We start from the raw sequence: 27,872 nt of genomic DNA, 5'->3' as shown, positions 1-27,872 counted from the left end.
GCAATGTTTTCACCGGTATTGATGATGAGGCGTGATGAAGGGAGATACGCCTCTTAATGAGTCAGGTGCATCTGAAAAGTGGAATGGGTCTCGGTGTGACTTGCCACAAATCTTACTCCGGTCACAGACTGGAGTAAGATTTCTGGTGTAAGGTAAACCACAGCTCAAAGATTAGGCAAAATTTTTGAGACTTTTCAAGCTAATTTATGCTAGAATTCTGCAGAAATTGCTTTGATGACTGATTGCTTTGAGGGGCCATGATACACATTAAACTGTCGCCCTATATTACTACTAATATGGGCAATTTTGATTAAATTAGTCTAATGTGTATTAGGGCCTTACAAAATGTATAGTATATAGATACTAAAAGAGTAAAGACAAGTATTGCGATAAAAATTATTGCACAGGCTGATATCAATTAATAAATAATGTGGCAAAAAGCATAAGCAATAAACAAAGAGCACCTCCTCGATAATGATATGTAGTACATAGTATATAGTACCTGAAGGTGAAAATAAAGTGGGAATAAATAAATGCAGAAAATGCCAACATTAAAATACACACAGTTAGAATGTTTTGCCACACGTTTCGCCACAAACAGGCTTCCTCAGGGGTCTATACTTGTCTTTAATATTATGGGCTGCATCGATGCACTCTATTATTGCTATGGGATCAGTGAGTTTATAATGCAATTTGTGACCATATATTGTATATTATTTGTGGCAGTGCTTCAGGTTGAGCGCCTTTTGTATGTGTTTTTAGTCTTTTTTCTTTGTATCTATGAATTCTTGTATAAAGTCTAAATATTAAATGAAATTCTCACTTTATTTTAATCCTTGAAGTTGCTATTAACAGCAGAATTAGGGCAGACATTACATTTGTAAGTACATAATGAAACATCGTAGTGACCCAGTTATGTAGATAGCACGCCTGGTCCCCCATGCAGCACTCCAAAGTGACCCATCTACATAACTAGGTCAGTACGATATTCAAAATCAGATGTGGCTCCTGAACTAATTATTTATAGCTGTGCCATCCTTGTCTATGGGGCTTATGCAATAACATCATTTGTTTGGACATTTCTAATTATGAGGCTTGTGTAATATAATCATTACTTTGGACATTAGTTCCTTTATCTCAACATTCCTGTTTTAAAGGAAATCCGTCACCTGTTTTTTGATGCCACATCTGAGAGCAACATAATAAAGGGGCAGAAATCCTGATTCCAGTGATGTTTCACTTACTGGGCTACTTGCTACAGTTTTGAGAAAATCACAGTTTTATCTGCTGCAGATCTACCAGTTCTCTGACTGCTGAGCCCTGTATAGCCCCGCCCACATCGCTGATTGGCTTCTTTCTGTGTACACTGTGCATAGACAGAAAACTTCCAATCTGTGATGGGGGCGGGATTATACAGAGCTCATGAGTATGGAGGATTATATGGCAGCAGGTTTAGCAGTCCTCTGGTGATAATCTCCTGCTGATAAAACTGTGATTTTTTTTTTCAAAACTACAGCAAGCAGCGGAGTAAGTGACACATCACTGAAATCAGGGTCTCTGTCTCTACATCATGCTTCTCTCAGATTTGGTGGCAAAAACCTGGTGACAGATTCCCTTTACCCATATGAAATTGTACCTACTGTTTTGATATTGCAAGCATTATTTATATAACTCATAACTAACTATATAACTAATCAATTGTTGAATCAAAATCTTACCACTGCCCCCTCATTTTTTAATCTGCTTTAATCATGTCCATCATGATTTGTGCTTTTATTGTAGCCTTTTTCATAATAATGTAATTTTGTTGATCAATTGGAAAATTATTTTTGTCTTTTTTGTAATGCAATATTTTTGGTTTATTATATTGGTTTTTAGACCCTTAAACTTCTCAATAATATATAATTTTTAACTTTTGGAAAATCCTTGGATTTAAAAAACCTTTGAGATATCAGCAGCTGGAAGTGCATTAGTTGGATATGAATGGTATCAATACACAAAATGAAAATGATATATTTATTAAACCGCTCGAGGGATTGTTATTAAACCTGTTTCTGCAATACTCCTGGTATATTCTGTAAATGGCGAGGCTTGTCTAGATAATTTAAGTCATATAAAAAAAAATCGGCTTTATTTTTTTCGAGCAGTTATTGATTTTCTTCTATGCTAAAAATACCAATAGTGCATACTGAAGTCAAAAAGAAAAAGGGAAAAAGGAAAAAGGGAAATCGGCTCACCAAGCGTGGAAAAATTGTTACCTGAATCACGGTCTCCAGACCGACTTCTGGAGAGAACAATAAAGAAGAAAAAATCCAGCATCCACAATAATAGAGAAAAATTAGACTAAATCATGACTTTTAATAATTACAATTAAAAATTTAAGAACAAAAGAATGTGTGCAATACAAAAATAAAAATAAGTGGGGAGGAAGGGAGGGGAAACAGGGACACAAATCTACGCGTAGGCCTGTTCCCCTGTTTCCCCTCACTTCCCTCCCCACTTATTTGTACTTTTGTATTGCACATGTTCTTTTGCTCTTACATTTTTAATTTTTGCTATTAAAAGTCATGTTTTAATATCATTTTTTTCTATCATCGCCAATGCCAGATTTTTTCTTACTTAGTTCATACTGAAGCCTTTGTGAGAACTGCTGCTTCTTTCAACCAAGGAAAATGAACCTTGCCAGTAATAATGTACATATTGAATAAACTGGCCAATTAAATCATACAATAAACTCGATGTCGTCAATCTTTTACATAACAAGAGATCAATTGATTGGATTCACTGCACAGTTCATTAACCGACCTCAAGCTTTATGTTCAGAATGGAGAGATTTACCTTATTAACTGTAGCAGTTCATTGTATGACGGCCGTTTCTTCACATCCTCTTCCAAGGGGATATCTCTGCAACACAGAAGATTGTACGCATCTGTGTGCTGCATTGTTATAATGGCAACAGTGACAGCAATAGCGCCCCCTACTATAAATACCTGATCGAGCACACATCATAATCGTGGAAGTAGCAACGTAGCCAGCTGGCAGGAAACTTTTCCTCCGGAAGATCCTTGATGATTCTCACGAAGGACAGTGGGAAAATCCCTACTCCATCTGCAGTCGATCCCTGATAACCAAAGCAAGACGAGCACATTGGGTTATAATACGAAATATACAGTATTACTGCTGATTATTTTATTAGCATCTCAATTATCAGATGCATAAGTAACACGTGGCCTAATAGCATATTGTCCAACGAACAGTCACCTAAGAAGGGATCAGTCAGCAAATTTGACCCTACAAAACTAACCAAAGTGCTAGATAAGAGATCTCAAAAGCTGTTTAAACATATCTTTGTTGTACTTTTAGTAGCAGCATAAATGATAAAAGAATTACCAGGAATCTGATCCATATGTGGTGGTGTTCAACACCTTAGACGCCTTGGCCAATAGTGGCCAAGGCATCTAGGTGGTTAGACAGAGCACGGCACCACTCTGTCACTTGATGGCTCACTACTCCTGAAAAATTATCACAGGGTGCAATAGTAGCCACAAAAGCTGGGGACCCTATAAAGTGTCCTAGACTTGCCATCTTTTAATCCTTAAAGGGGTTGTCCTGGAATCTAATACTGATAACTAGTGATGAGCAACTATACTTGGTATTCAGGTTTTCCGAACATGCTCGGGTGTTCTCCAAGTATTTTGGTCATGCTCGGAGATTGTTTGAGTCACCACAGCTGCATGATTTGTGGCTGCTAGACAACCTGAGGATTCCCTAACACACAGGCAATCCCTGCATGTATTCAGGTTGTCTATCAGCCGCAAATCATGCAGCTGCAGCGACTCAAACATAATCTACAAGCACGCCCAAAATACTCGGAGACCACCTGAGTGTCATGCAGCGCTCGCCCCCGGCTTCTGCAGCTCGCCGGGTGCGCGGCGCATTCAGCTCTGCGCGTGCGCACATCTGATTCCTCTGTTGGCACTCCTTCCTGTCCTCTCCGTCATCCTGGAGGACTGTAACCCGGAAGTAGCTCTCACGCTGGTATATAAGCTGCTTCCTGCTGCTCCTCTGTGCCTGATGATCATTTGTGTTTACAAGTGCTTCTGGTCACCTGTGGTCTCTGTGCGTTCCTAGCTTTCTGACCTTGGGACTCCTCCTTCCTCTGCAGTACCAGCCTGATTTTCCTGTGTTCCTGCTTTGTTCCTTCAGTTCCTGTTTCTCTGCGGTACCTGCCCGGCTCCTTTACCATTTCCTTGCTCCCGTCAGCCTCTGTGTCTCCATATTGTCTCGTCAGCCTCCGTGTCTCTGTAGTATTCCCATCTTCTCCCTCGTCTCAGTAGTTCCTTGCCATTCCCTCTGTTTCCTCCGCTGTTTTCCTTCGGTCCCTGTGTTCCTGCAGTGTACCCTTCTTATCTCAGTCGACCCTCCAGCTTCCGTGGCGATAGTCCCTCACGGGCCTGCCCCTAACGCTCCCTGTATAGGGGGCGGTCCCCCTGGTCAGCTCGTCCGAGAGGGGTTCGTCGTCACGGTCCAGTGGGTCCACTCTCCGTTGTCCCTGTTTGAATCCACTCTCTCCAATGGGACTGCACTCGGATGACATCTGAGTGCAGCCTGATTCTTACAGCATCACAGTATCATCAGGCCATGGACCCCGCTGGAGCTTCCGCTACTCAAAAAGACTTACTCTTTTTGCGTGAAAACCAGACTAGGATCATGTCGTTTTTAAAAAATATGGAGTCTCGCCTAGCGGCTTTACAGCCTTCTGATCCTGGTATTGCTCCGCAGTTGGTTGCCCTTCAGCTGGAGCTAGGTCTACAATGGGACACTCAGTCCCATATTTCGAATTTTTTGGCCTCTATTAATGATCGGCTTCTCGCCCTCCAGAATGTGGCCTCTGTCTCCACTCCTGTCTCTGCGCCACAACCCTCGCCCCGACTTGCTAGACCTCCTCGGTATGGTGGGGATCCTAAAGCGTGCCGCGGCTTTCTTATTCAATGCCAGTTGCATTTTGAATTTTCTCCGCTACTTTATCCCACCGATCGAGCTAAGGTTGTTTTTATAGTATCCCATTTGGAGGGTGAGGCTTTGGCGTGGGTTAATCCCCTCTGGGAGCATAATGATCCTTTGGTCTCCCAACTCAATCCGTTCCTGGATACCTTCCGCAAGGTTTTTGATGAACCTGGACGTCTGGTCTCTACCACAGAGTCCCTCTTTAACCTTAGCCAGGCCACTCTCTCTGTAGCTCAGTACGCCATCCGTTTCCGGACTCTGTCTTCAGACCTTGGGTGGAATAATGAGGCTTTGGTTGGAGCGTTTTGGCGTGGTTTGTCTTCACGGATTAAGGATGAGCTGGCAGGACGGGACACTCCCACCTCTTTGGATGATCTTATCTCCTTGGCCATACGCATTGATCTGCGCTTTCAGGAGCGCACTCGCGAGCTTGCCAGAGAAAAGAGACCTCTTCGCCAGACCACTATTGCTCGAGGGACTTCTTTTTCTCAAACAGCCCCGGTGGTTTCTTCATCTTCTCCTGAACCCATGCAGGTCGATCGCTTTGAGTCTTCCGAGCAGCGCCGCAAGGAGAGACTCGCACAAGGTCTCTGTTTTTACTGCGGTAGTGCCTCTCATCTCTTACGCGCCTGTCCTCAGAGGTCGGGAAATGCCTCCGCCTAGGACAGGTAAGAGAGGCCTTCCTAGGTGGTTATGACTCCTCTCCACCTCTGGTTTTGTCTGTTATTCTACATTTAGGTTCCCGTCATTTTTCTCTGGAGGCTTATGTTGATTCAGGAGCGGCTGGGAACTTTGTTCAGCTCGAGGTTGTTAACAGGCTTGGGATACCTGTTAGACCCTTGGAGACTCCTAGACAAATAGCTTCCGTCGATGGTCAGCCTTTGCGGGAGACCGTCAACTTAGTTACGGAGGAAGTTGAACTTCAGATTGGAGCTCTTCATCGTGAGAAACTGGCCTTTTATGTTTTACCTTCATTGTCTCATTCTTTCCTTTTGGGTCTTCCTTGGCTGAGAGATCACGAACCCACTCTGGACTGGCGCACTGGAGATATTCTACGGTGGGGACAGTCTTGTCTGAACAGGTGCCTGCTTCCTGTCAAGCCTGCGTCCTCCTTTCGGTCTGCTTCGGAATCCACGGGAATTCCTCCAGCCTATTGCGCCTTCTCGGATGTCTTTACCAAGAAGGAGGCGGAGATCTTGCCGCCGCACCGCTCTTATGACTGCCCGATAGACCTTGTTCCTAGTTCTACTCCACCTCGAGGACGTATTTACCCATTGTCTCCTACCGAAACTCAAGCCATGTCCGAATATATCCAAGAGAATCTGGCCAGAGGCTTCATTCGAAAGTCCTCCTCACCTGCAGGAGCTGGATTCTTCTTCGTCAAGAAGAAGGACGGTTCTCTTCGCCCATGTATAGACTATCGGGGTCTCAACACTATCACGATCAAGAACAAGTACCCACTTCCTCTCATACCAGAACTCTTTGATCGTCTACGTGGAGCACGAATCTTTACCAAATTGGATCTCAGAGGAGCTTATAATTTGGTCCGTATCCGTTCCGGTGACGAGTGGAAGACTGCGTTTAATACCAGAGATGGTCATTATGAATATTTGGTTATGCCATTCGGTTTATGCAACGCACCCGCAGTCTTCCAGGAGTTTGTAAATGATGTTTTTCGGGATCTACTTTACACCTGTGTTGTAGTGTACTTGGACGATATCCTTGTGTTCTCTCCAGATCTGTCTACTCACAGAAGAGATGTACGGCAAGTACTTCAGCGTTTGAGAGAGAATCGGCTGTACGCAAAACTGGAAAAATGTGTCTTCGAACAGTCATCTCTTCCCTTCTTGGGTTTCATCATTTCTGACGCTGGTTTGTGTATGGATCCTGGAAAAGTTTCTGCCGTGCTCAACTGGCCACGTCCTCTTGGAGTGAAAGCAATTCAGCGATTTCTTGGATTTGCTAACTACTATCGGCAGTTTATCCCTCACTTTTCCTCTCTTTCTGCTCCAATCTCCTCCATGATTCGGAAGGGTGCCAATCCTCATCTATGGTCGTCTGAGGCCGAAGAGGCTTTCCGGTCCATCAAGCAGGCCTTCGCCTCCGCTCCTATTCTTCATCGTCCTGTGGCCAATAAACCCTTCATCCTTGAAGTAGATGCTTCTGCAATTGGAGCTGGAGCTGTGCTCTCGCAGAAATCCTCTTCTGGTCGTCTTGTGCCCTGTGGTTTTTTCTCTAAGATCTTCTCCTCCTCTGAAAAGAATTATTCTATCGGTGATAAAGAACTTTTGGCAATCAGGTTGGCATTGGAGGAGTGGCGGTACCTCTTGGAGGGGGCTTTACATCGTTTTGTAATTTACACAGATCACAAGAATCTGGCATATATCCGCTCTGCGCAAAGACTAAATCCTCGGCAGGCCAGGTGGGCCTTGTTTTTCGCCAGGTTTGACTTCGAACTTCGTTTCCTGCCAGGAGATAAAAACTCCAGAGCCGACGCTCTGTCTAGGTCATTCCAGGCGGTGGATATGGAGGAAGAACCTGCGCACATCATCGATCCTGCAAGAGTCATCACAGTTGCTCCTCTCTCTCTTTCCTCGTTGCCTCCGGGTAAGACCTTAGTTGCTGAAGAGAACAGAGAACGCGTCTTACTTTGGGGTCATGCCTCCAAATTAGCTGGACATGTTGGTCTCAAAAAAACCCTCCGTCTGATCTCTCGCTATTACTGGTGGCCTACGTTGTCCAAGGACGTCCAAAGTTTTGTCGCCTCTTGTCCCTCCTGTGCCAAGAATAAAATTCCCAGGCAGCTACCTTCCGGGCTTTTGCATCCTTTACCGGTACCCTCCACTCCGTGGCAACATTTATCGATGGACTTCATCACTGACCTGCCTTCTTCATCTGGTTGTACCGTCATCTTCGTGGTCATGGATCGTTTCTCCAAGATGGCTCATTTCATTGCACTACCTGGTTTGCCTTCTGCTCCCGAATTGGCAAAGATTTTTGTTCACCATATTTTTCGTCTTCATGGTCTTCCTTTACATATTGTTTCTGACCGAGGTGTTCAATTCACCGCCCGCTTCTGGAAATCCCTCTGCAAATCTATGAACATTTCGCTTGACTTTTCTTCGGCCTACCATCCGCAGACCAATGGCCAGGTGGAACGTACTAATCAGACCTTGGTAACTTATCTCCGTCATTTTTCCAATTCCCATCAGAATGATTGGTCTGACTTGCTGCCATGGGCTGAGTTTTCTTACAATAACTATTCCAGCGAAGCTACTAACAAATCTCCATTTTTTATCGTCTACGGTCAACATCCTGGTCTTCCTCTTCCGGTTCCTCCTGTCTCTACTGTACCAGTGGCTGATCTTCTGTCTAGAGAGTTCTCCAGGGTCTGGCAGGAGACCAAGTCTGCCCTTGAGTTGGCTCAAGTCAGGATGAAGAGACATGCGGACAAAAGACGCCTCGATTCTCCTATATTCCATCCTGGGGACAAGGTTTGGGTTTCTTCTAAATTTATCCGTCTCAAAATTCCTTCACATAAGCTGGGTCCTCGCTATATCGGTCCATTCGAAGTTTTGTCTCGTATTAATGACGTTTCTTACAAACTTAAGTTGCCTGCCTCTCTGCGTATTTCTAATTCTTTTCATGTGTCTCTCCTTAAACCCGTAGTTTTTAATCAGTTTCATTCTTCTAACCTTTGTTCTCCTTCGCCTGTTTCCGAGGATGATGTCTTTGAAGTTAGGGACATTTTAGCCATGAAAAAACTTAGAGGGAGAACTTTGTTTTTGGTTGACTGGAAAGGTTTTGGTCCTGAGGAGAGGTCCTGGGAGCCTCGTGAGAACATTCAGGCCCCTCGCATTTTGTCCCGGTTTCTTTCAAGTCTTAAAAAGGAGGGGCGTAAAGACGGGGGTACTGTCATGCAGCGCTCGCCCCCGGCTTCTGCAGCTCGCCGGGTGCGCGTGCGCGGCGCATTCAGCTCTGCGCGTGCGCACATCTGATTCCTCTGTTGGCACTCCTTCCTGTCCTCTCCGTCATCCTGGAGGACTGTAACCCGGAAGTAGCTCTCACGCTGGTATATAAGCTGCTTCCTGCTGCTCCTCTGTGCCTGATGATCATTTGTGTTTACAAGTGCTTCTGGTCACCTGTGGTCTCTGTGCATTCCTAGCTTTCTGACCTTGGGACTCCTCCTTCCTCTGCAGTACCAGCCTGATTTTCCTGTGTTCCTGCTTTGTTCCTTCAGTTCCTGTTTCTCTGCGGTACCTGCCCGGCTCCTTTACCATTTCCTTGCTCCCGTCAGCCTCTGTGTCTCCATATTGTCTCGTCAGCCTCCGTGTCTCTGTAGTATTCCCATCTTCTCCCTCGTCTCAGTAGTTCCTTGCCATTCCCTCTGTTTCCTCCGCTGTTTTCCTTCGGTCCCTGTGTTCCTGCAGTGTACCCTTCTTATCTCAGTCGACCCTCCAGCTTCCGTGGCGATAGTCCCTCACGGGCCTGCCCCTAACGCTCCCTGTATAGGGGGCGGTCCCCCTGGTCAGCTCATCCGAGAGGGGTTCGTCGTCACGGTCCAGTGGGTCCACTCTCCGTTGTCCCTGTTTGAATCCACTCTCTCCAATGGGACTGCACTCGGATGACATCTGAGTGCAGCCTGATTCTTACAGCATCACACTGAGCGTGCTTGGAAATCTCGAGTATACTCACTCATCACTACTGATAACCTATCCTTTCAACAAATTTGCATAAATCAGAGGATAAAGCAAATGTAAGAAACTTTGTAATAGACTATATGTAAGGGGCCCCCAACCTGTGGCTAGGGAGCCACATGTGTGGCTCGCGGGTGTTTGCTAGACCTGGTTCTAATGCACAAAGCTGGCAAATAGTTATTAAAGTCAGGCTTCCAGATGGGGACTTTTGAGAATAACCCACACAGAAGAGAAGATCTGGAAGCAAATATACTTGCTTTGGGTGTTTAGGGATAATTTACAGGGATTTCCCCATAAACAAAGCATTAACATTTTAATCAATAGATCTTGGAATAATAATAGGTTCCACAATTGGATGTGTTTAAATGAAATGTTCCTGTGCTGAGATAATCATATAAATGTGCTCCTGCTGTGTACTGTGTAATGGCCGTGACTGACCGTACAGGAACTTGGTCTGATCATACCACAGCTCCTGGGGGCGCTAGCCGTCACTACTGTGAGAGGACAGAAGCTGGATGTGTCTTTCGACCCTCTCTCAAAGCTTAATGTGGCTTGCAACTCTCTCAGAGCTAAATGTAGCTCTGAAGGTCAAAAAGGTTGGGGACCATTGCAATGTTATCAGATAAATGGGCTTCTTTATCCACTTATTAGCCACTTCTGACCCTCCCCCCTCTGTCTTTTCAACTCAAATTCACTCTGAAAACTGCTAAAATCTATCATATTAAAAAAAAGACTGCCAGCTCTCTGAGGGATCATATCAAGATGTCTATGTAAGGATCGGAAGAAGGAGGAGCAGAGGGAAAGGGAAGCACAGAGACATAAACCCTACAGCTGTTTTCTGGTAAGTGTTTTATCTCCCCCTAGTGCTGGACTCACAGATATATTGCTCAGTACCGCTTTAATATGGTTTACTTGCTACTGCATCGTCTGGACATGTACTAGAGGTAGGAGAGAGCAGGAATCCCTCAAAGCTGTGTGTGCTTTGTATGGGACAATTCTCTACATTCCCCAACACAGTAGTAGTGATGCTCCTAAGGTTTTTGTCACGGTTCCACTCCTCAGTGTGTCTGGGGTGAAGTTACTGACAGCTCAGCAGTCCAATCTGGTACAGGGGAGTGCTGAAGCTGTCAGTAATTTAACAGTTTTGTCATCCAGTCTGTCAATGGGACGCGCTGAGCCATCGGTGTGTTGATTGACAGCTCAGCAATCCAGTCTGAGACTGGGAGGCACTGGCTGTCTCAAGTTCTTCATTGTCTCAGATGATTGCTAAGCTACTTAACTGGGCTGTTACCCCCAGACTTCTGCCAGATGTACATTCAGCTAAAGTGTGGTGTGTTACTCTGTGCCTTGCGTTCTTTTTGTAGATCTTTCGTTGTCTGACCTTGGACCTCGTTCTGACCATCCGTCTGTTTAACCCCTCCTGCTCTGATATGCTATCCTCCTGGTATTCTGACCTCGGAACGTTACCTGACTATGTCTTTGTATCTTCCTTCTGTTTTTGATGTACCCTCCTGGCTTCTGACCTTGGACTCCTTGATTGTCCTGACTTACGGTTTGGCCGTATGAAGTGACTCATCGTCACATTACGTCAGACCAATATGTTTCTCTTTCTCACCAGACTGGAGCCTGTACACACATTTTGTGACCAGGTGGCGAATTTGACGTAGATGACTCAGGATCTGGCTAAGGAATGGCAGAGTCTGGAGTCATCGCCATATCAGTTGCAGAGTCAGATAATTAATTTGATGAAGACCTCCTATAGCCCTCAACTGCTGGCAGTTGCTGTGACGTCAGTACCCTCTGATGTACAGTTGGTCTCTCCCGAACCTGTAATGGCGCTCCCTAATAAATTTTCAGAAGAGAAAGACCAGTTTAGGGTATTTAGGGAGAGCTGTAGGTTATTTTTTACCCTGCACCCCCGGTCATCAGGGAAGAGGCTCCAGCAGGTGGGAATAATCATGTCCCTACTGTGATGGGTTCCTCAGACTTGGGCATTTTCTTTGTCCCCATAATCCCCAGAACAGTTTTCTGTTGATGCCTTGTTTGACAGTTTAAGTCTGATATATGACGAATTCGACAGGATCCCAGTCGCTGAGGTTAAGATCATGAATCTGGCACAGTAGGGGTCGCACAGCTGGGGACTACTGTACTGAGTTCCAGTAGTGGTCCACCGAAGTTGTGTGGAACGATGCTGTTCTCAGGTGCCAGATCCACAAAGGCTTTTCCAAAACCCTTAAGGATGCTGTGGCCCTGAAATTCATGATGCCCCTTGTTCTCTGGTAGAGGCCATGACCTAGGCCATGCGAATGGACCAAAGAATTCATGAGATATGTGGTGAACAGTAGGCTGCCGGTTATACGTCCCAGGAGCAGGTCCATTTACCTGAGGTGGAATCATTGGAGGTTAGAGTTTCCAGTCTTCGTGTTGTGGAGAAGAAAAGTAGATAAGATCTTGGACTCTGTACTGTGGTCTCTCTGGACATTTTCTTAAGAATTGCCCAACTCGTCTTCAGGCTATCAAACCGTCAGGAGAACATTTGAGTATGGGTGATGGCTGAGGAGGTCAGCCAGACTCCCAGGTACCTTGTTATTCCTCTGATAAAGTACTGATAAATACAGTGTTATCCTTCGAGAACCTGGTGTTATATATTAGCATTCATTGACTGTGGGTAAGCTGCTAATTTTATTGATTCGGGACTGGTTCTGAAGTTAGGGTTAGGGACAGTTAGTTTAGAAAGACCAATTCAAACCTTTACCCTTGACATGACACCGTTAGCCTGGAATTTGATCAAGAGGGTAATGGTGGATTTCACTCTCCAAATGGGAGCACTCCACTCTGAATTCATCTCCTGTTTTGGATAATTTACCTGCTGGATTGGTACTGTGGCTACCATGGTTGCAGATTCACAATCCTGGTATTGATTGGTGTCAGAAGGAGATTGTTAAATGGAGCCCCAGTTGTTGAAAGAAATGTCTAAAAACTGTACAAATATGCTCCTCTAGTCTGAAAAATCTGCCAGGGTACATGAAGGACTTCAGAGATGAGTTCTCAGTAAAAGAGGCAGAGATACTACGTCCCCATCGTCCCTTTGATTGTCCTATTGATCTTAATGCTAGCACCACATTGCTTAAAGCTCGCCTTTACAATTTGCAGGAGCCTGAATGGACCACCATGAAAGAATATGTTAACGAAAGTCTACAGAAGGGTCATATCCGTTCTTCCTCCTCCTCTGTAGCTGACGAACGTTTTCTTTACGTTATGCTACATTATTGGGGGATATTCAACTACATTGTATATGAACGTGTTCCTCACGAGACCTAATCTTAGCAACCATACTGTTTTATATATGTACATTCGTCAATCAATTTTCTGATATTAAGCACTTGTAGCATAGCACCTACTATGTGTCTTGGGGGACACTCGCTTGGCACGGGATTAATGCACTCAGGCACGGTTTTCTATCAAAACAGAGTCTTTTAGGTTTATTTCTCACAACATAAACCACATCCACAGGAACTTAGTAACAGTTTGAACACCATCTGGAGGTATTCAACTTCACCACAGTTCGTCTCTGACCCCGGTCAGCATTACACACGGTTTTCAGACCGTTACCCGTTGGCAACCTTCACGGGTTCCTGGACACCTCTTGGCCTCAGAGGTGCCCCATACACAATGTCTCTCTCTTCTAACCCTGGTTAGCATAACACGGATCCCTTTCCGTTGCCTGTTGGTGCCGCACAGGTTTCTCGGATACCTCTCCTCCACAGAGGTATCCTTCAGATGTTTCTCACTCTGACCCCGGTCAGTACAACACAGATCTCCATCCGCTCCACACACTGGCATGTGCTAGGTCCAGAGCCCTGCCATGTGCTCTTCAGGAATCCTATTCTGCAGGACTTCCAACACAGGCTTCCAGGACCTTCCGGCATAGACCATTCAGGTCCACACTCCAAGACCATGTGGCCATCCCTCAGTCACATTATATAGTACTAACCACTCCCACAGGTGGGAGTGTGGATGTGTGGTTAGTTTGTCCCACCTATCTCACACAACTAGCCTAGTAAGTCTCTCTTACAACTATACAAACTCTTGAGGGACTTCAGGTCCCAGAACAACAACATTGCATCAGACTTACCATGCAGTCTCCCTCTGCGACACATATCTGCCATTCACAACAGTGCCGGACTTTGTCTCATCAGAATTATGCCTTCAAGTGCATCTTGCAGCGCACACACAGCACCCCCTGGCTGTAACATTGGTCACCGCACCACATATTCCCCCCCTCTGTTCAAACCCGTAGGGTTGAACACTTATCACACACCATCCTTATCGTCACACCTTTGTTAGGTCTTTTCCCGCCCCTAGTGGTCAACATGTAAGTCTTGAATTCTAGTCTTCAAGTCACCATCTGTCCGTGTCAACAGATCTTTCGTCACCACATTTTTGTAACAAGGTCTCCCACCTATGTCACTCTTAACCTCACCACTCCAGACCCATCCACCATCTCTTGCATGGCTTGACCATTCCTTCCAATGACTTTCTTCCAGGCGACCTCTGAGCTCTGCCACCTCTTTCTCTAAGGCACTCACACGGCACTCAGCAGCCTGTCTCTGAAGCTCCTCCTGCCCCAACCGGGTTTCCACTTCAGGCCCCACTCCTTTGGTGGCCTCTTCTTCACTGTACTCCCTTATTTCCTCAGAGTCACAGTCACCCGCATAGTCTGTGTCATACCCCACAGTATGGTGAACCCCCAAGTCACACTCTTTCTGGGTGTCAGCTCCACACGTTCTATCTACCACATCACTAACAGTCATATTGTGGCACACATCAGGTGACGTCATGTCCGTAAGTTGGGACCGTCCACCATTTTCCTTGGTCACGCCTAACTTAGGACTGTCAACTATAGGGGGTGCATTCTCTGCATTAATTTTCATGCACAACAATTCATTTGCCCTGGACAACAGTCTGACTGAATCACCCTTTTGGGATGCTCCGCCCCCTTTTGGGAAACCACCATCCCGCAGGACTCCACCCCTCTCTGGGCAACTTCAACCTTTTGGGTTACCGCCCCCTTTTGGGACTCCGACCCTTTTTTGGAAACCACCATTCGGCAGAACTCCACCCCCTTTAGGGTTGCCACCCCTTTTTGGGCAATTACTCCCTTTTGGGATACCACCCCTTTTGGGACTCCGCCCCTTTTTAGCAACCATCCCTGTTTGGGTTTTCCGCCCCATTTCTTTGGGATGCTACCCTTTGTGACACCACCCCTTCCCTGGGGTACACACAACAGTACCAGTTCACACAGTACAGAGAAAAAAACACATCTCTTTGGGTCGCATCGGCTCTTTAAGAGTCTGCACGGAAAGAAGAAGAAAAAATGTTGTTGTTTTTTTCAACACTTCACCAGCTCCTGCTGGCAATCACAAGCCGCTGCTGCTGAAACTTTTGCTGCAACTGCAGCCGCACTCCACAACGCTCTGTACGGCTCCACCGCAGACTTTGTGGACCCGCCGATCCACAGCAAGACGCTTGTCACCTTCGTAACTCCGCCGAGTTACAGCAAGACGCTTGTCACCTTCGTAACCCCGCCGAGTTACAGGTATTACTGCACAAACACTTTATCTCACTGATCCCGATCAGCATAACACACGGTTGTCAGATGGTCGACTTCTCTGGTTCAGCCAGCACCGCACATGTGCTTCTTGGGAACCGCTTTGCCCGCATTCTCCACCAATTGTAGCATAGCGCCTACTACGTGTCTTGGGGAACACTCTCTTGGCACGGGATTAATGCACTCGGGCACGGTTTTCTATCAAAACAGAGTCTTTTAGGTTTATTTCTCACAACATAAACCACATCCACAGGAACTTAGTAACAGTTTGAACACCATCTGGACGTATTCAACTTCACCACAGTTCGTCTCTGACCCCGGTCAGCATTACACATGGTTTTCAGACCATTACCCGTTGGCAACCTTCACGGGTTCCTGGACACCTCTTGGCCTCAGAGGTGCCCCATACACAATGTCTCTCTCTTCTAACCCTGGTTAGCATAACACGGATCCCTTTCCGTTACCTGTTGGTGCCGCACAGGTTTCTCGGATACCTCTCCTCCACAGAGGTATCCTTCAGACGGTTCTCACTCTGACCCCAGTCAGTACAACACGGATTTCCATCCGTTCCACACACTGGCATGTGCTAGGTCCAGAGCCCTGCCATGTGCTCTTCAGGAATCCTATTCTGCAGGACTTCCAACACAGGCTTCCAGGACCTTCTGGCATAGACCATTCAGGTCCACACTCCAAGACCATGTGACCATCCCTCAGTCACATTATATAGTACTAACCACTCCCACAGGTGAGAGTTTGGATGTGTGGCTAGTTTGTCCCGCCCATCTCACACAACTAGCCTAGTAAGTCTCCCTTACAACTATACAAACTCTTGAGGGACTACAGGTCCCAGAACAACAACATTGCATCAGACTTACCACGCAGACTCCCTCTGTGACACATATCTGCCATTCACAACACTGCCGGACTTTGTCTCATCAGAATTATGCCTCCAAGTGCATCTTGCAGTGCAAACACAGCACCCCCTGGCTGTAACATTGGTCACTACACCACACACTGTATATATGGCAAAGCATGTAGTGATTATACTGTATGTCTCTTCTAGAGACCGTCAAGTGACTCTTACAAAAAGACCCAAGAGGGTCAAAACATCAGGACTTGATTGTTACTTTTCTTGTGTATTAAACTATTGTGCTTTCTCAATGGGGTCTAAATGGTAATGTGTCTCCTTGTGGAAAGTGACAAGCCAAGCCTGGCATGTCAGAGTGAGGAGACTTATAAGCCATGCATGCTCGTCTGGGAAATTAAATAGCCAAATTGTCTCTTCAGAGAGGAGGAGGACTAAAACTCTAGTACAATAAACTCTTATCAGCCTCACTTCTACTGTGCGGTGAACTGTCCTATAGTCTGAGTGACAGAGTCAAATACCCTGATTGATTAGCACCTTCTTGTTCCTCTTCTTACTGAGTGCACTCACTCTAATATTCTATACGCTGCTGTATATGGGAGACATCATACCAGTTGGTCTCCACTCACTAGCTCAGAGACAACAGAAATGTCTACATAGAGCCTTCATAGGGGAAAACTGGTGGAAAATGCAGGATACAAGTCAAGTAATGGTAAGAAATAGTTCTTCCATTATGTACACACATGCCAGCTTATTTTAAAAAGTCAACTAAGATTACAGGTACGCTTTAATACATCTCCCTTTTTCTGATTGTTACATTTTTGAAAAAAAGGAATGAAAAACATGTTTCGTATCACCATATCCAAGCTGGCCTGAAAAAAAATATTGTGCTATTGGACCCACACAGTAAACACCATTAAAGGATAAGGAAGTTAAAAAAGATTTTTGACACCTTGCTTCTAAAAAAAAAGAATGAACTAGAAAGTGCTTAAAAGTCATATACATTCAGGATTTGTAACAATAAAACAGCCTGTTCCACAAAATAACAAGCTCTTACAACACAGCTTCTTTGATAGAAAAATTGAAAAAAAGTTATGGCTGTCAGAATATGGCAACATAAAGACAAATTTTGGTTTTGAAAAGTTTTTCCTTTTGGAAATGGTGCAATTGTTTTTAATGCATCAAATGTATGTGCGAACTCACTTCCTCAGTTGCTGGGACATGAAAAATAATAAAGCAATGGCTTCCTCAAATTATTGTCAAAGGCAAGATTGAAAAAAACAAAAGCGAAAAAATGGAAATAGGCCAAATAGGGAAGTGGTTAAGGGAGAAAAATGCACAATCACTTTTAGACTGCACTTTCTGGTTAAAGGGTTCTTCTGGGGGAAGAAAGAAAATTAATTAATTAAAAAATTATTAGAAATTTAAAAATACTTTTAATTAGCTATTTTATTACTTGTCTTTAGGAATGAGCGGACAATTGCCTTGCAAACAAATGTGGATAGGAAAATGACTTAAAATGATACAGAATAAAAATAATAATAATTATCTTGAACCAAGAGGCAGAGGTCCAAGTGGAGGAGTTTTTCCACTGACATCAAGCCCAGGGGTTAATAATGAAGAGATGTTTATCAGATACCCCCATTACTAACCCCGTAGTCTAAATAAATACATAGAAAAGTTTATATGTAAAAATCACTCCCCTACAAGTTCCACCTTTTACCCATCTATTACCCCCCAAAAAAACAACAAGGATCTGCCACAATCCAAATGGAAGTCAAACGATGATCCCGGTTTTCTTTGTCCAGTCTATGGAGCACTGTTCTGAGAACTAAGCTCCTTACACTGGAATACCAAAGCAAGCCAAACTATGCGGTGTATCAAGTACAGATACCCCAAAACAAATCCTCTGATATAAATATCACAAATAGCCAAGAGAATGTCTTATATACAATTTAAAACATAACTTTTACTCATACTTATATAAAATAGTTTTATGGATAATAGACATAAAGTGCCAAAAGTGCTCAAAATACCAGTGCTCAGTAAAAAATGGTTTTATCTCACCAAATCAGTCGTTTTTTTCTCTCTCTTTTTATCAGGAGCACTATTACAGACAGGGGGGGAAAATTTTGATTACTGTGCTACCCCGGTCGTGCCCCTGTATTGCTCCTGCCCTGACAAGGGCAGTTCCCAAGTCAGGCTAAATAATTGTCCCCACCATGAAATAGATAAATATCCCTACGCGTTTCCTCTCCCATAGGGGAGATTCATCAGGGGAATGTATAAATATAAATTGTGGGATCTGTAATTTTTCAGAAAAAAAGCCCCTCCATCGGGAAATGGGCTCCTATATGTCCAGTGCACCTGTTTTTGGGTATGGACTAATGGTAAGGTGAGCTAAGCTCCTTACACTGGAGCAGCAGCCACTGTCGGGTCTGTCTCTGTGAACTGAGGTGACATCAGTCAGGTTACCTCAGTTCACCGTGGCCGCTTCTCAAAAGGGGAACATCGCTCTGGACTAAGGCAGTGAACTAAGGTTACCAGAGTTCACAGGCTCCAGGTGTTCCAATATCCTTAAAGTCTCCCTTAAAGGCTTCCTTAAGGTTTCCGGGCCTCAAAGCTGCCAGGAGACCCAGTGGCTGTGAACTCTGGTAACCTAAAGGTGTGAACTGAGGTGATGTCAGTTAGGTTACCTCAGTTCACAGCAGCAAGTTTTCACAAGGGTAGCATGAGTGCCGGACTGATGATGTGTGGTGACCTCAGTGGCTCAACAGTCCGCCACTCATGCTGCCCTCATGAAAACTGGCCGCTGTGAACTGAGGTAACCTAAAAGACATCACCTCAGTTAACAGGGGTCGGGCGGGTCTCACAGAGTACAGTGTGAGACCCAGCAGTGGCTGCTGCACCAGTTTATGGAGCAGCGTTCTCTGAGGGAGGCATCACAGACTGGATGAAGAAGATGGGGATCGTCATGGGACTTCCATTTAGATTGCAGCGGACTGAAAAGATTATGTTTTCTAACATCCTGTAAGTGCTGCTGCTTATATACACTCTTTTGGAAAACAACACCTCCAACAGCTTTCATCTGATCCTTTCCATGCTCTTCACCCTCTCATTACTCCCAACTTAGCTGCCTGTGTTTCAGGGAAGATGTTATTTGCTTTGTGTATATATAAAACTTTTGAACAGTGCCACATCTTGTTTAAAAGGCACCCTCTCTAATAAGAAGGGGCCAAGCAACACATTTAGTCAATAGGTAGTGTGGTGTTCTACCAGTACAGTTGTGATGTCCCTTGATCACAGTGTGGCCAGTGTCCTGAACCTGAACCCCTGATCCCAGTGTGGCCAGTCCTGAACTCAAAGTCCCTGGTACCAGTGCAGCCAGTCCTGAACCTGAAGTTCCTTGTCCTAATAGATCCAGTGCCCGAATTTTTGTGGTCTGTATTTCTGGCTTGAAAAAGGTCTATTATGGCCGAAAAATCACATCATCTACCTCATTTTTGCACTTTTGCCCTATGTTTTTAACAACGGAATAAAAGATATGTTTTAACCTACGAGAATTCTCTTGCGCCTTGGATCTTTCTGAAATCGTGCGGCCAGTATCTGAAACTCATCCCCCAGTTCCCGTGTGTCCAGACTTTGAATCAGAATCCGAGACCTGTGTGTCTGAACATGTGCCTCCGATTAATCTGTGTATTGGACTGCTACAACACAGTTTCCAAACACTGAAGCCACATCAGTGGCACCTGTATCCTGAAGCCATTCTGGCAGTATCCGAATTAGTCCAGTCTGAACGTAGACCCTAGTCTGTGTCAGGGAACCTGACCCCTGGGGTCAGCAGCTGCTGGACTGGAGATTGCCTTGGAGTGCAGCCAAGCCTGCCAAGCCAAGCTTCTCTCCACCATCAGGAGCTCCAGTGAACACCTGGTAGTCATTAAACTATGCCCATTCCTAGGCAGGGCCAGCCCAGTGCGAACAGTGGGTCCGTGAACCATGAGCGCCACCTGCCGGCTGTAATGATTTCCATGTCGAATGTGTGTTTTTTAGCTAGAATTAATTTGTGTAGACCACTTGTGGTCAAACCTCTCCAAACAGTAGATGGGTGTAGCTGGGTCCCACTGGTTGCAGCCAGTTCTGAGCTGATGGCATTGCTGGATATATTCTTATTTCAAAAGCAAGTAAGCATGATGTGTCTTTCATCTGCTGCACTTAGTTTCCTTGGCCGACCATTGCGTCTACACTTCACAATGTTGACAAGTTCTTGGTGCCCTCAATGCTGAGAAAAACAGGTAGATGCATCATGCAATACCATTAGGCATTGCCATTTAGAACTATAGGAGAACAAAGAGTTCTGAAAGTGACGAAACAGCTCCACAGAGCCTTGAACTCAACATAATCGAGTCTATTTCTGATTACATGAAGAGACAGAAGTACTTGTACAAGCCTACATCCACAGAAGGTCTGTGGTTAGTTCTCCAAGATGTTTGACGCAACCACCCTCCCCAGTTCCTTCAAAATCTATGTGCAAGTGTATATACAAGAATGGATGATGTTCTGAAGGCAAAGGGCGGTGACACCAAATATTGATGTGACTTAGATTTCTCTTTTGATCATTGACTTTGCATTTTATTGATTGAAAAAAAATAAACTAATAACATTTTTATTTTGAAAGCATTCTTACTTTGCAGCATTTTTTCACACCTGCCCAAAAACTTTTGCACAGTATTGTAGATCATTACCGACAATGAGGACAATTTCTTATTGGACATTAACTGATGACATATTAACATATACAGTGGTATACACAAAAAGACAGTATATGAAGTCATCCTTCTGATGCAGGATCATGCCATGGTTTCTCAAGTTTACAAGTTAGGCCGGGGTCACACTTGCGAGTGCAATGCGAGAAACTAGCACGAGTCTCGCACCTCAACACCCGGCACTGCCGCCGGCACTCGGGACCAGAGTGTGCAGCTGCATGTATTTCTATGCAGCTGAACGTTACGGTCCCGAGTGCCGGGTATTGATGCGAGAGAATCGCGAGACTTTCTTGCATTGCACTCGCAAGTGTGACACCGGCCTTAAGATGAAAATAGCGAACCTTTAGAACAGTGAAAGTCTATAAATTCTTCTACTGTTTACCAGATTTTTGGATTATTGTATTATTATTTTTTATTATATAACCTAATAAATAGGAACGTGAATCATAATTCTCATTCCTGTATATTACAAATCTTCAGACCAGAGACATCTGTTTTATACCCAGGTCAATGTCATGTCTAAGGATCCCTTATGGCCGAGATCTATCACTGACATATCTTCAGCACACTGCCCTCCTTCTTATAGAGAATCTGCAGCTTCGGTCTACACTACATCTATCACGCAGGGTTTTATTACTGTTGCAGACATTGCCACAAGATCATTTTCAATAAAATTAAAACACCCGTAGGCAAGTGAGTTCTTTCAGTGATCCTTGAAGGTGATGATTGGGGATAATTATTAATAATCACTTAATTACCTTTGTTTAAAGAGAGCCTGTCACATTGTACATGTAGTCTGATCGGTGGACAGCATGCTGTAGAGAAAAAGAAGCTGAGTAGAATGATATATTGGTTTCTTGCAAAAGATTCAGTATAACTTGTATTTATGCATTGAAATCTCTGGTGTTTGCCTGCATATGAGTCCAGTGGGCGGTGCTACTAGTGATTGACAGTTATATCTACATGCACAGTCATACAGAGAAGACTGTAAATCACTGTGTAGGACCGCCCACTGGACTCATATACATGCAAACACTAGCGATTTGTATGCATAAAATGCAACTTTTACTGAAACGTTCTCCAAAAAATGTACATCAATCTGATCAGCTCCTCCTGCTCTATAATATCAAACCTGCACATCAGATACCATTTTCAACATAACAGGCTATGTTCACACAGCATTTGTAAACCCCAAACCAGGAGTAGAACAATCAGAGGAAAAGTATAATAGAAACACGTCACCACTTCTACATTTCTCACCCACTCCTGGTTTTGGCTTAGAAATACTGATGTAAAATACTGACCAGATACTGAGAATGTGAATGTGTCTTTATACTCAGCCAACTTGCCCCTTTTTTACCTCCAACCAGTTTTTGTTGACTCGGCTCAAAAGATATATGAGATCTCCACACTTAAAGTTAAGTTCTTGGTCAGCATTCCCTTTAAAGTCAAACAGAGCCTAAGAAAAGAAATAAAAAAAATTGTAAATAGATCAATGATAGATAGATAGATAGTTAATAGATATGTGATTGATTGATTGATTGATAGATAAATATCTATATATAAGATAGATAGATAAACTCCTCTCAGCACATAACATGCTGGAACATACTTCTGGGTTCATATCACTGAGGCTAACATTCTCAGTGACACATATCTCCCCTTCAGTATTTTAACAGTGACTGTCAAGGCACTGTTACAGGATATATCAGGGCTAGAGGCTCCTTCCCTATCCCTAAAACTATGGGCAATGGGGCCCTAGCTATCCCTTTTTCCCAAATTACTTCTGATGGTAAAGATGCCGGGGCCACGTGCCATGCTGAGCTCCTTAATCTGCCCTTATCATCCCCTCTCCCACCCAGGGAGGTGGGGAATTTTAGTGTATAAGAATACAGAAACCAGACTAGCAAGGGAAAACGTACAGGGATAAATGAAATACCAATCATACAAATATGCACTCACAAACAGTAGAGTGGAACACCGGGAAGTAAAGGAAGGATAATGTGTGCAAAACTGTAAAGCGCTGCGGAATATGTTAACGCTATATAAAAATAAAGATTATTATTATTATAAATAACAAATAGGAGAGGATGAGAATATGCACATATACAAATCATCAAGCAACAGTCTTCTGGACAACTCTCCAAACGCCTCTTCAAACAACCAACACCTCCAACTCCACAACCAGGCAGTATGAAACTAACTAACACTGGCAATCCCTGATTGCTAGAAGTGAGTATAAATATCAGAGGGGAGTGGCCAACACCGAACAGCAGAGAGCAGCTAAGCAGGAAAGCTCCAGGAATGGTCAGTTGAACAGATTAACCCCTGCACTGCTAGCTGAAACCTGCACTGTTTAACTTGAAGGTGAAGTGCTTCTAATTAGTGCAGGAGTATGTGAAATCAGACACCACAGTCTTCTGGCCCCTCTCTGTCGTGGTGCCACGAGTGCTACCTTCTCACAATGGATAGAAAATAAATAGATAGACAGATAGATGATAGACAGATAGATAGATAGATAGATAGATAGATAGATAGATAGATAGATAGATAGAGTAAAAAAGAAGGCAGCACTCTATAGACTTTGAAGTGAAAAAAGTGGATTTATTCAGACCCCCATGTGGGTCTGAATAAGTCCACTTTTTTCACTTGAAAGTCTATGGAGTGCTGCCTTCCTTTTTACTTTATCTGGATTGGGGCAAGTGTGGATGCATTGCTGAGGAGACCTGAGCACTCGCTAATTTGATACTGTGCTGTTCCACTTTTTTGCTATAGATAAATAGACAACTAGATCTAAGAAAGAACAGAGGCTATTTAAGTTTATATAGAACATTTTTTATTAGATCATTGAGTTAAAATTGATATTAAAAACCATCTTCAATTAATGAGCTAATTTCAGAAAAGTATAAGATGTCATGCACTGGCTGGTACGCCTCATTATGGAGAGGTTTAGCTTTCACTGCATTGCAGCTTTCCTGTACTCTTAGCTTCTCTCTGTATATAACCCTTGGTGAAGCCTCATTGAAGCATTAACCCGATGTCTTTGCTCCAACTGTGCACTGGATAAAATGCAGTGAAGCGAAAATACAAAGTACACCTACACTTATCAGAGAGAGAAAGATCAGTATATGTAGGTATATGGAGCAAGAAGGTGACAGGACCTGCTGTGGACCAGAACTGGAGCAGGAACTGTATTAGGAGCATTGACCTTCTCTGTATTTACAAGAGCATGTAATGGGTCTTACACAGGGTCAGTTTTGGGGTTATGTTACCCAAATCGTTGTATAGCCTACAGTGGAGGAGGCACCATGCTTGCACAGGGTACTTCTATCACTACTGAAGGGGAACTATGTGACCAAAAGTTTGCTGCCCTGATCCCATGATTGTTACTTAAATTGATGAAAAGGCAGCTGCACAGGATTACTTATTTTATGGATTGACTGGTATTATATGAGGACCTAGAAGAAGGCCAACACTTGGACCAGAACGGCAGAGCCAGCCAAAAGTGACCCAGCTTAGCGGTAGCATGGCCGCAGCAGTTTGGGCAGCACCGTTCCTGTTTATTGTAAACTCGGATGTCTAGTGTTCTCTTTTTTATTGTGTTTTTGTATAAAATGTGCTTTGATTGTCCTGTTAATGGCAGCTCTAAATGGGTGTCTAAATTAGCAGGTTGAAGGGTATGTGCCTCCCTGATGCTTCTGGTACTTTGGGTGGTCCGGCTGTTTTTTGGGGGCTTCCTGCAAGTTAGTGTAAATATTAAGTAGCATCAATCATTGGCCTTTTTACCATCCAACCTAGTGGTAATGGTTCAAGGGTAAGTAATACCTAATATCACTAGCTCCGCTGACATTCACAAAACATAAGTTATTCCGTATTATGGGATGGAAAATGTACTGCTGCATACAAAGCAAATGTGCAGTTTAAATTAATTGCATGTGTATCAATTAAAGGGCGGAAAATGTTGCTAGGTCATCAATATGAAATTAGCGAGGGTCTGAGTGCCACCTCCACCCCCCAACTGATCAGCTAAGACAGCTCTGATGGCTGCTGGGTGCAAACATGGAACAGGGCTACTGAGTGCAGCTCTATTCAATGTGTAGCAGCCACTGCTGGTTACTGCAGAACAGCTCCTATTCAAAATAGGACGAAAAATCCTGAGCAGATTTCAGCTGATGTCAGAACACAACCGATTTCATATTGACGATCTATCCCACTTTGCTTTAAATAGTTTGTCCAGTGATAAGAAGTTATCATGTGTCCAAAGGTGATACCTTACTGTCTGGAGGGAGTCCAATCGTCGGGACCCACAGTGATGGGTAAAATGGGGAATTTCTAACCCTGACCGGGCACTTTTATCGCCATTTCAAAATGGAATGGGAGCTTGGATGCTCTTCCACCTCTCCATTCATTCTCTAAGGGGCTGCCGGGAAAAAGCAGAGCGCAGCACTTGGCAGCCACATAAGGAATGAATGGAGTGGAGGTCGTCTTTACTCCCCGGCGCTCCAATTTGACAGCATTGACAGTTCCCCATTTTGCTAAACGTTGGTTGGATCACCACTGATCAATAAGTTATCACCTATCATCTAGGTCAGAGCTGCACAAACTGTGGCCCACAAGCTACAACAGGCCCGCTGGCTGTTCCAGTCTTACCCGAGGCATCCGAAGGGCTGAAACACTGGCCCATGAACTGAACCATGCCCTCTCCCGCTGTCATCTCTCTCTGCATCCTTGGGATGAAAACAGGGATGAGTATATGGTGGTGGAGGGAACCATCAGCTCCTTCTTCCACCAATCAGCAGACACAATGATGTCACTACATCGCTTCTCCTACGCAGAGAGTCAGTTTACAGGAGACAGAAGCAGAGCGCTGGGGAAAGGGAGCGAGGTCTGTATGTGTTATATTTTTTCATATGTGATGTTTGCATGCATTCAGCGGGCTATATGAGGGTTCATACTGTGTTTAGAGTGCTATGTGGGGGCTTATAATTTATATAGTGGGCTGTTTGAGGCCTCTTACTCTATATGGCAGGCAATATGTGTTTTAACACTGGGCTCATATTGTATATAGAGCGGCTATGTGGGAGCTCAGACTGTATATAGAGTGGCTATGTAAGGGCTCATATTGTATAAAGGGGGCTATGTGAGGGATCATATTGTATATATAGAGGCTATGCGGGGGCTCATACTGTATATAGAGCGGCTATGTGGGAGCTCATACTGTATATAGAGCGGCTATGTGGGAGCTCATACTTTGTATAGGAGGCTATGTGGGGGCTCATACTGTATATAGAGAGGCTATGTGGGGGCTCATACTGTATATAGAACGGCTATGTGGGAGCTCATACTGTGTATAGGAGGCTATGTGGTGGCTCATACTGTTTATAGAGCAGCTATGCTGGGGCTCATACTGTATATAGAGAGGCTATATGGGGGTTCATACTCTATATAGGAGGCTATGTGAAGGCTCTTCTTGTATTTAGGGAGCTATGTGGGGGCTCATACTGTATCTAGAGTGGCTATGTGGGAGCTCATACTGTGTATAGGAGGCTATGTGGGGGCTCATACTGTATATAGAGAGGCTATGCGGGGGCTCATACTGTGTATAGGAGGCTATGCGGGGGCTCAGACTGTATATAGAGTGGCTATGTAAGGGCTCATATTGTATAAAGGGGGCTATGTGAGGGATCATATTGTATATATAGAGGCTATGTGAGGGCTTATACTTTATATAGCGGGCTATGTGAAGGCTCATACAGCATATAGGGGGATGTCAGCATACTTAATTCTGCTCAATATTAAGTGATACAATTGATAATAATATAAAACAATTATAATTAATATGTTAATATTAATATTGAGAAGAATTAATTTCAGCCTATTGGTTCGACCCTCCATAATAGTCACGGTCTTTCAAGTGGCCCCTTGGGAAAATTAATTGCTCACACCTTATCTATATCATCTGTCCTGTGGATAGATTATACCTTTTTTCACCAGAAAACCCTTTTAATTACTGTGAACCACCCGTATTAACAACATTTCTAAATGCTGCTTTAAAAACTTTGAGGGTTAATACCATAAGATATTAGGTTTTCCAAAATATTTCTACCCAAATTGTCAAATGAGGAGTGCCAGTGAGGGTTAAAGATCATTTAGACAGGCCAGTTTTGACCCGGATTGGCACGATCAGTGCTCTTTTTACTGGCCTGTTTACACTGGCCGATGAAAACTCATAGTAACTGAATTAATGTGATCATAATGTCCCTATGCTGCATCATGTTATGGGAAGAACATCCCCAGTTCGTTGGGTCATAGCTGGCATTTTTACACAGGACCATTACCGGCTCTGGCTCATCTAAGCGGGCCTTTAATTTTCTTCCTGTTGTATTTTTTAAATGTATATACTCAGCACAAAGAGATTATTTCAGTGCACTTAATGGTATTAAATATAAGGTTTAATATCTTGTATCCATTCAGTATAACGTACTTTTATTTTACCAGGCATAAGCATACATATTTTGGGCACATAATAACTAATTTTGACCTTTGTGAGTCATAATGATATGAAAAGCCCCGATTTTCCGTATAACTCCATCTCATTTACATAGACATCTAATCAGATCTTTCACTTATGTGAATACATAGATCACAGGGACAGAATTTTATCTGCCTATTAAGCGAGAAAGAGACATCCAGCTTTGAGCTCCACTCTATAAATACATTAGTCTGCTCATTATATTGAACGACCACAATCCCCAGCACGATGCCAAGCATGTCTAGAGCGGCTCCTGGAGATTATGGTATGTAATTCTGTAAAACGTTATACCATTAAAACTGGTTTGTTGATCGACTATGGTAATCAACCTTATTGAATTTCTCCTATTAGGGAATGCAGCGGGGCACGTCAGGCGAAGGGATGACCCTAGAGGTGA

General features: G+C 44.1%; 1 protein-coding gene across 1 annotated transcript in view; it reads right to left on the bottom strand.

Moving 5' to 3' along the window:
- Positions 1-27,872, bottom strand: part of NCF4 (neutrophil cytosolic factor 4) — an 87,208-nt gene that overhangs the window by 4,886 nt on the left and 54,450 nt on the right. The window contains exons 8-10 of the mRNA XM_077278430.1: positions 22,304-22,402; positions 2,991-3,121; positions 2,839-2,904 (exon numbers count right to left, since the gene is read on the bottom strand). Of these exons, the coding sequence (XP_077134545.1) occupies positions 2,839-2,904; positions 2,991-3,121; positions 22,304-22,402 (296 nt within the window). The remainder of the gene's footprint in view (positions 1-2,838; positions 2,905-2,990; positions 3,122-22,303; positions 22,403-27,872) is intronic.

The sequence above is a fragment of the Ranitomeya variabilis genome, chromosome 8 (assembly GCF_051348905.1).
Source record: "Ranitomeya variabilis isolate aRanVar5 chromosome 8, aRanVar5.hap1, whole genome shotgun sequence".
NCBI lineage: Eukaryota > Metazoa > Chordata > Amphibia > Anura > Dendrobatidae > Ranitomeya > Ranitomeya variabilis.
This window is presented reverse-complemented; position numbering and strand designations above follow the sequence as displayed.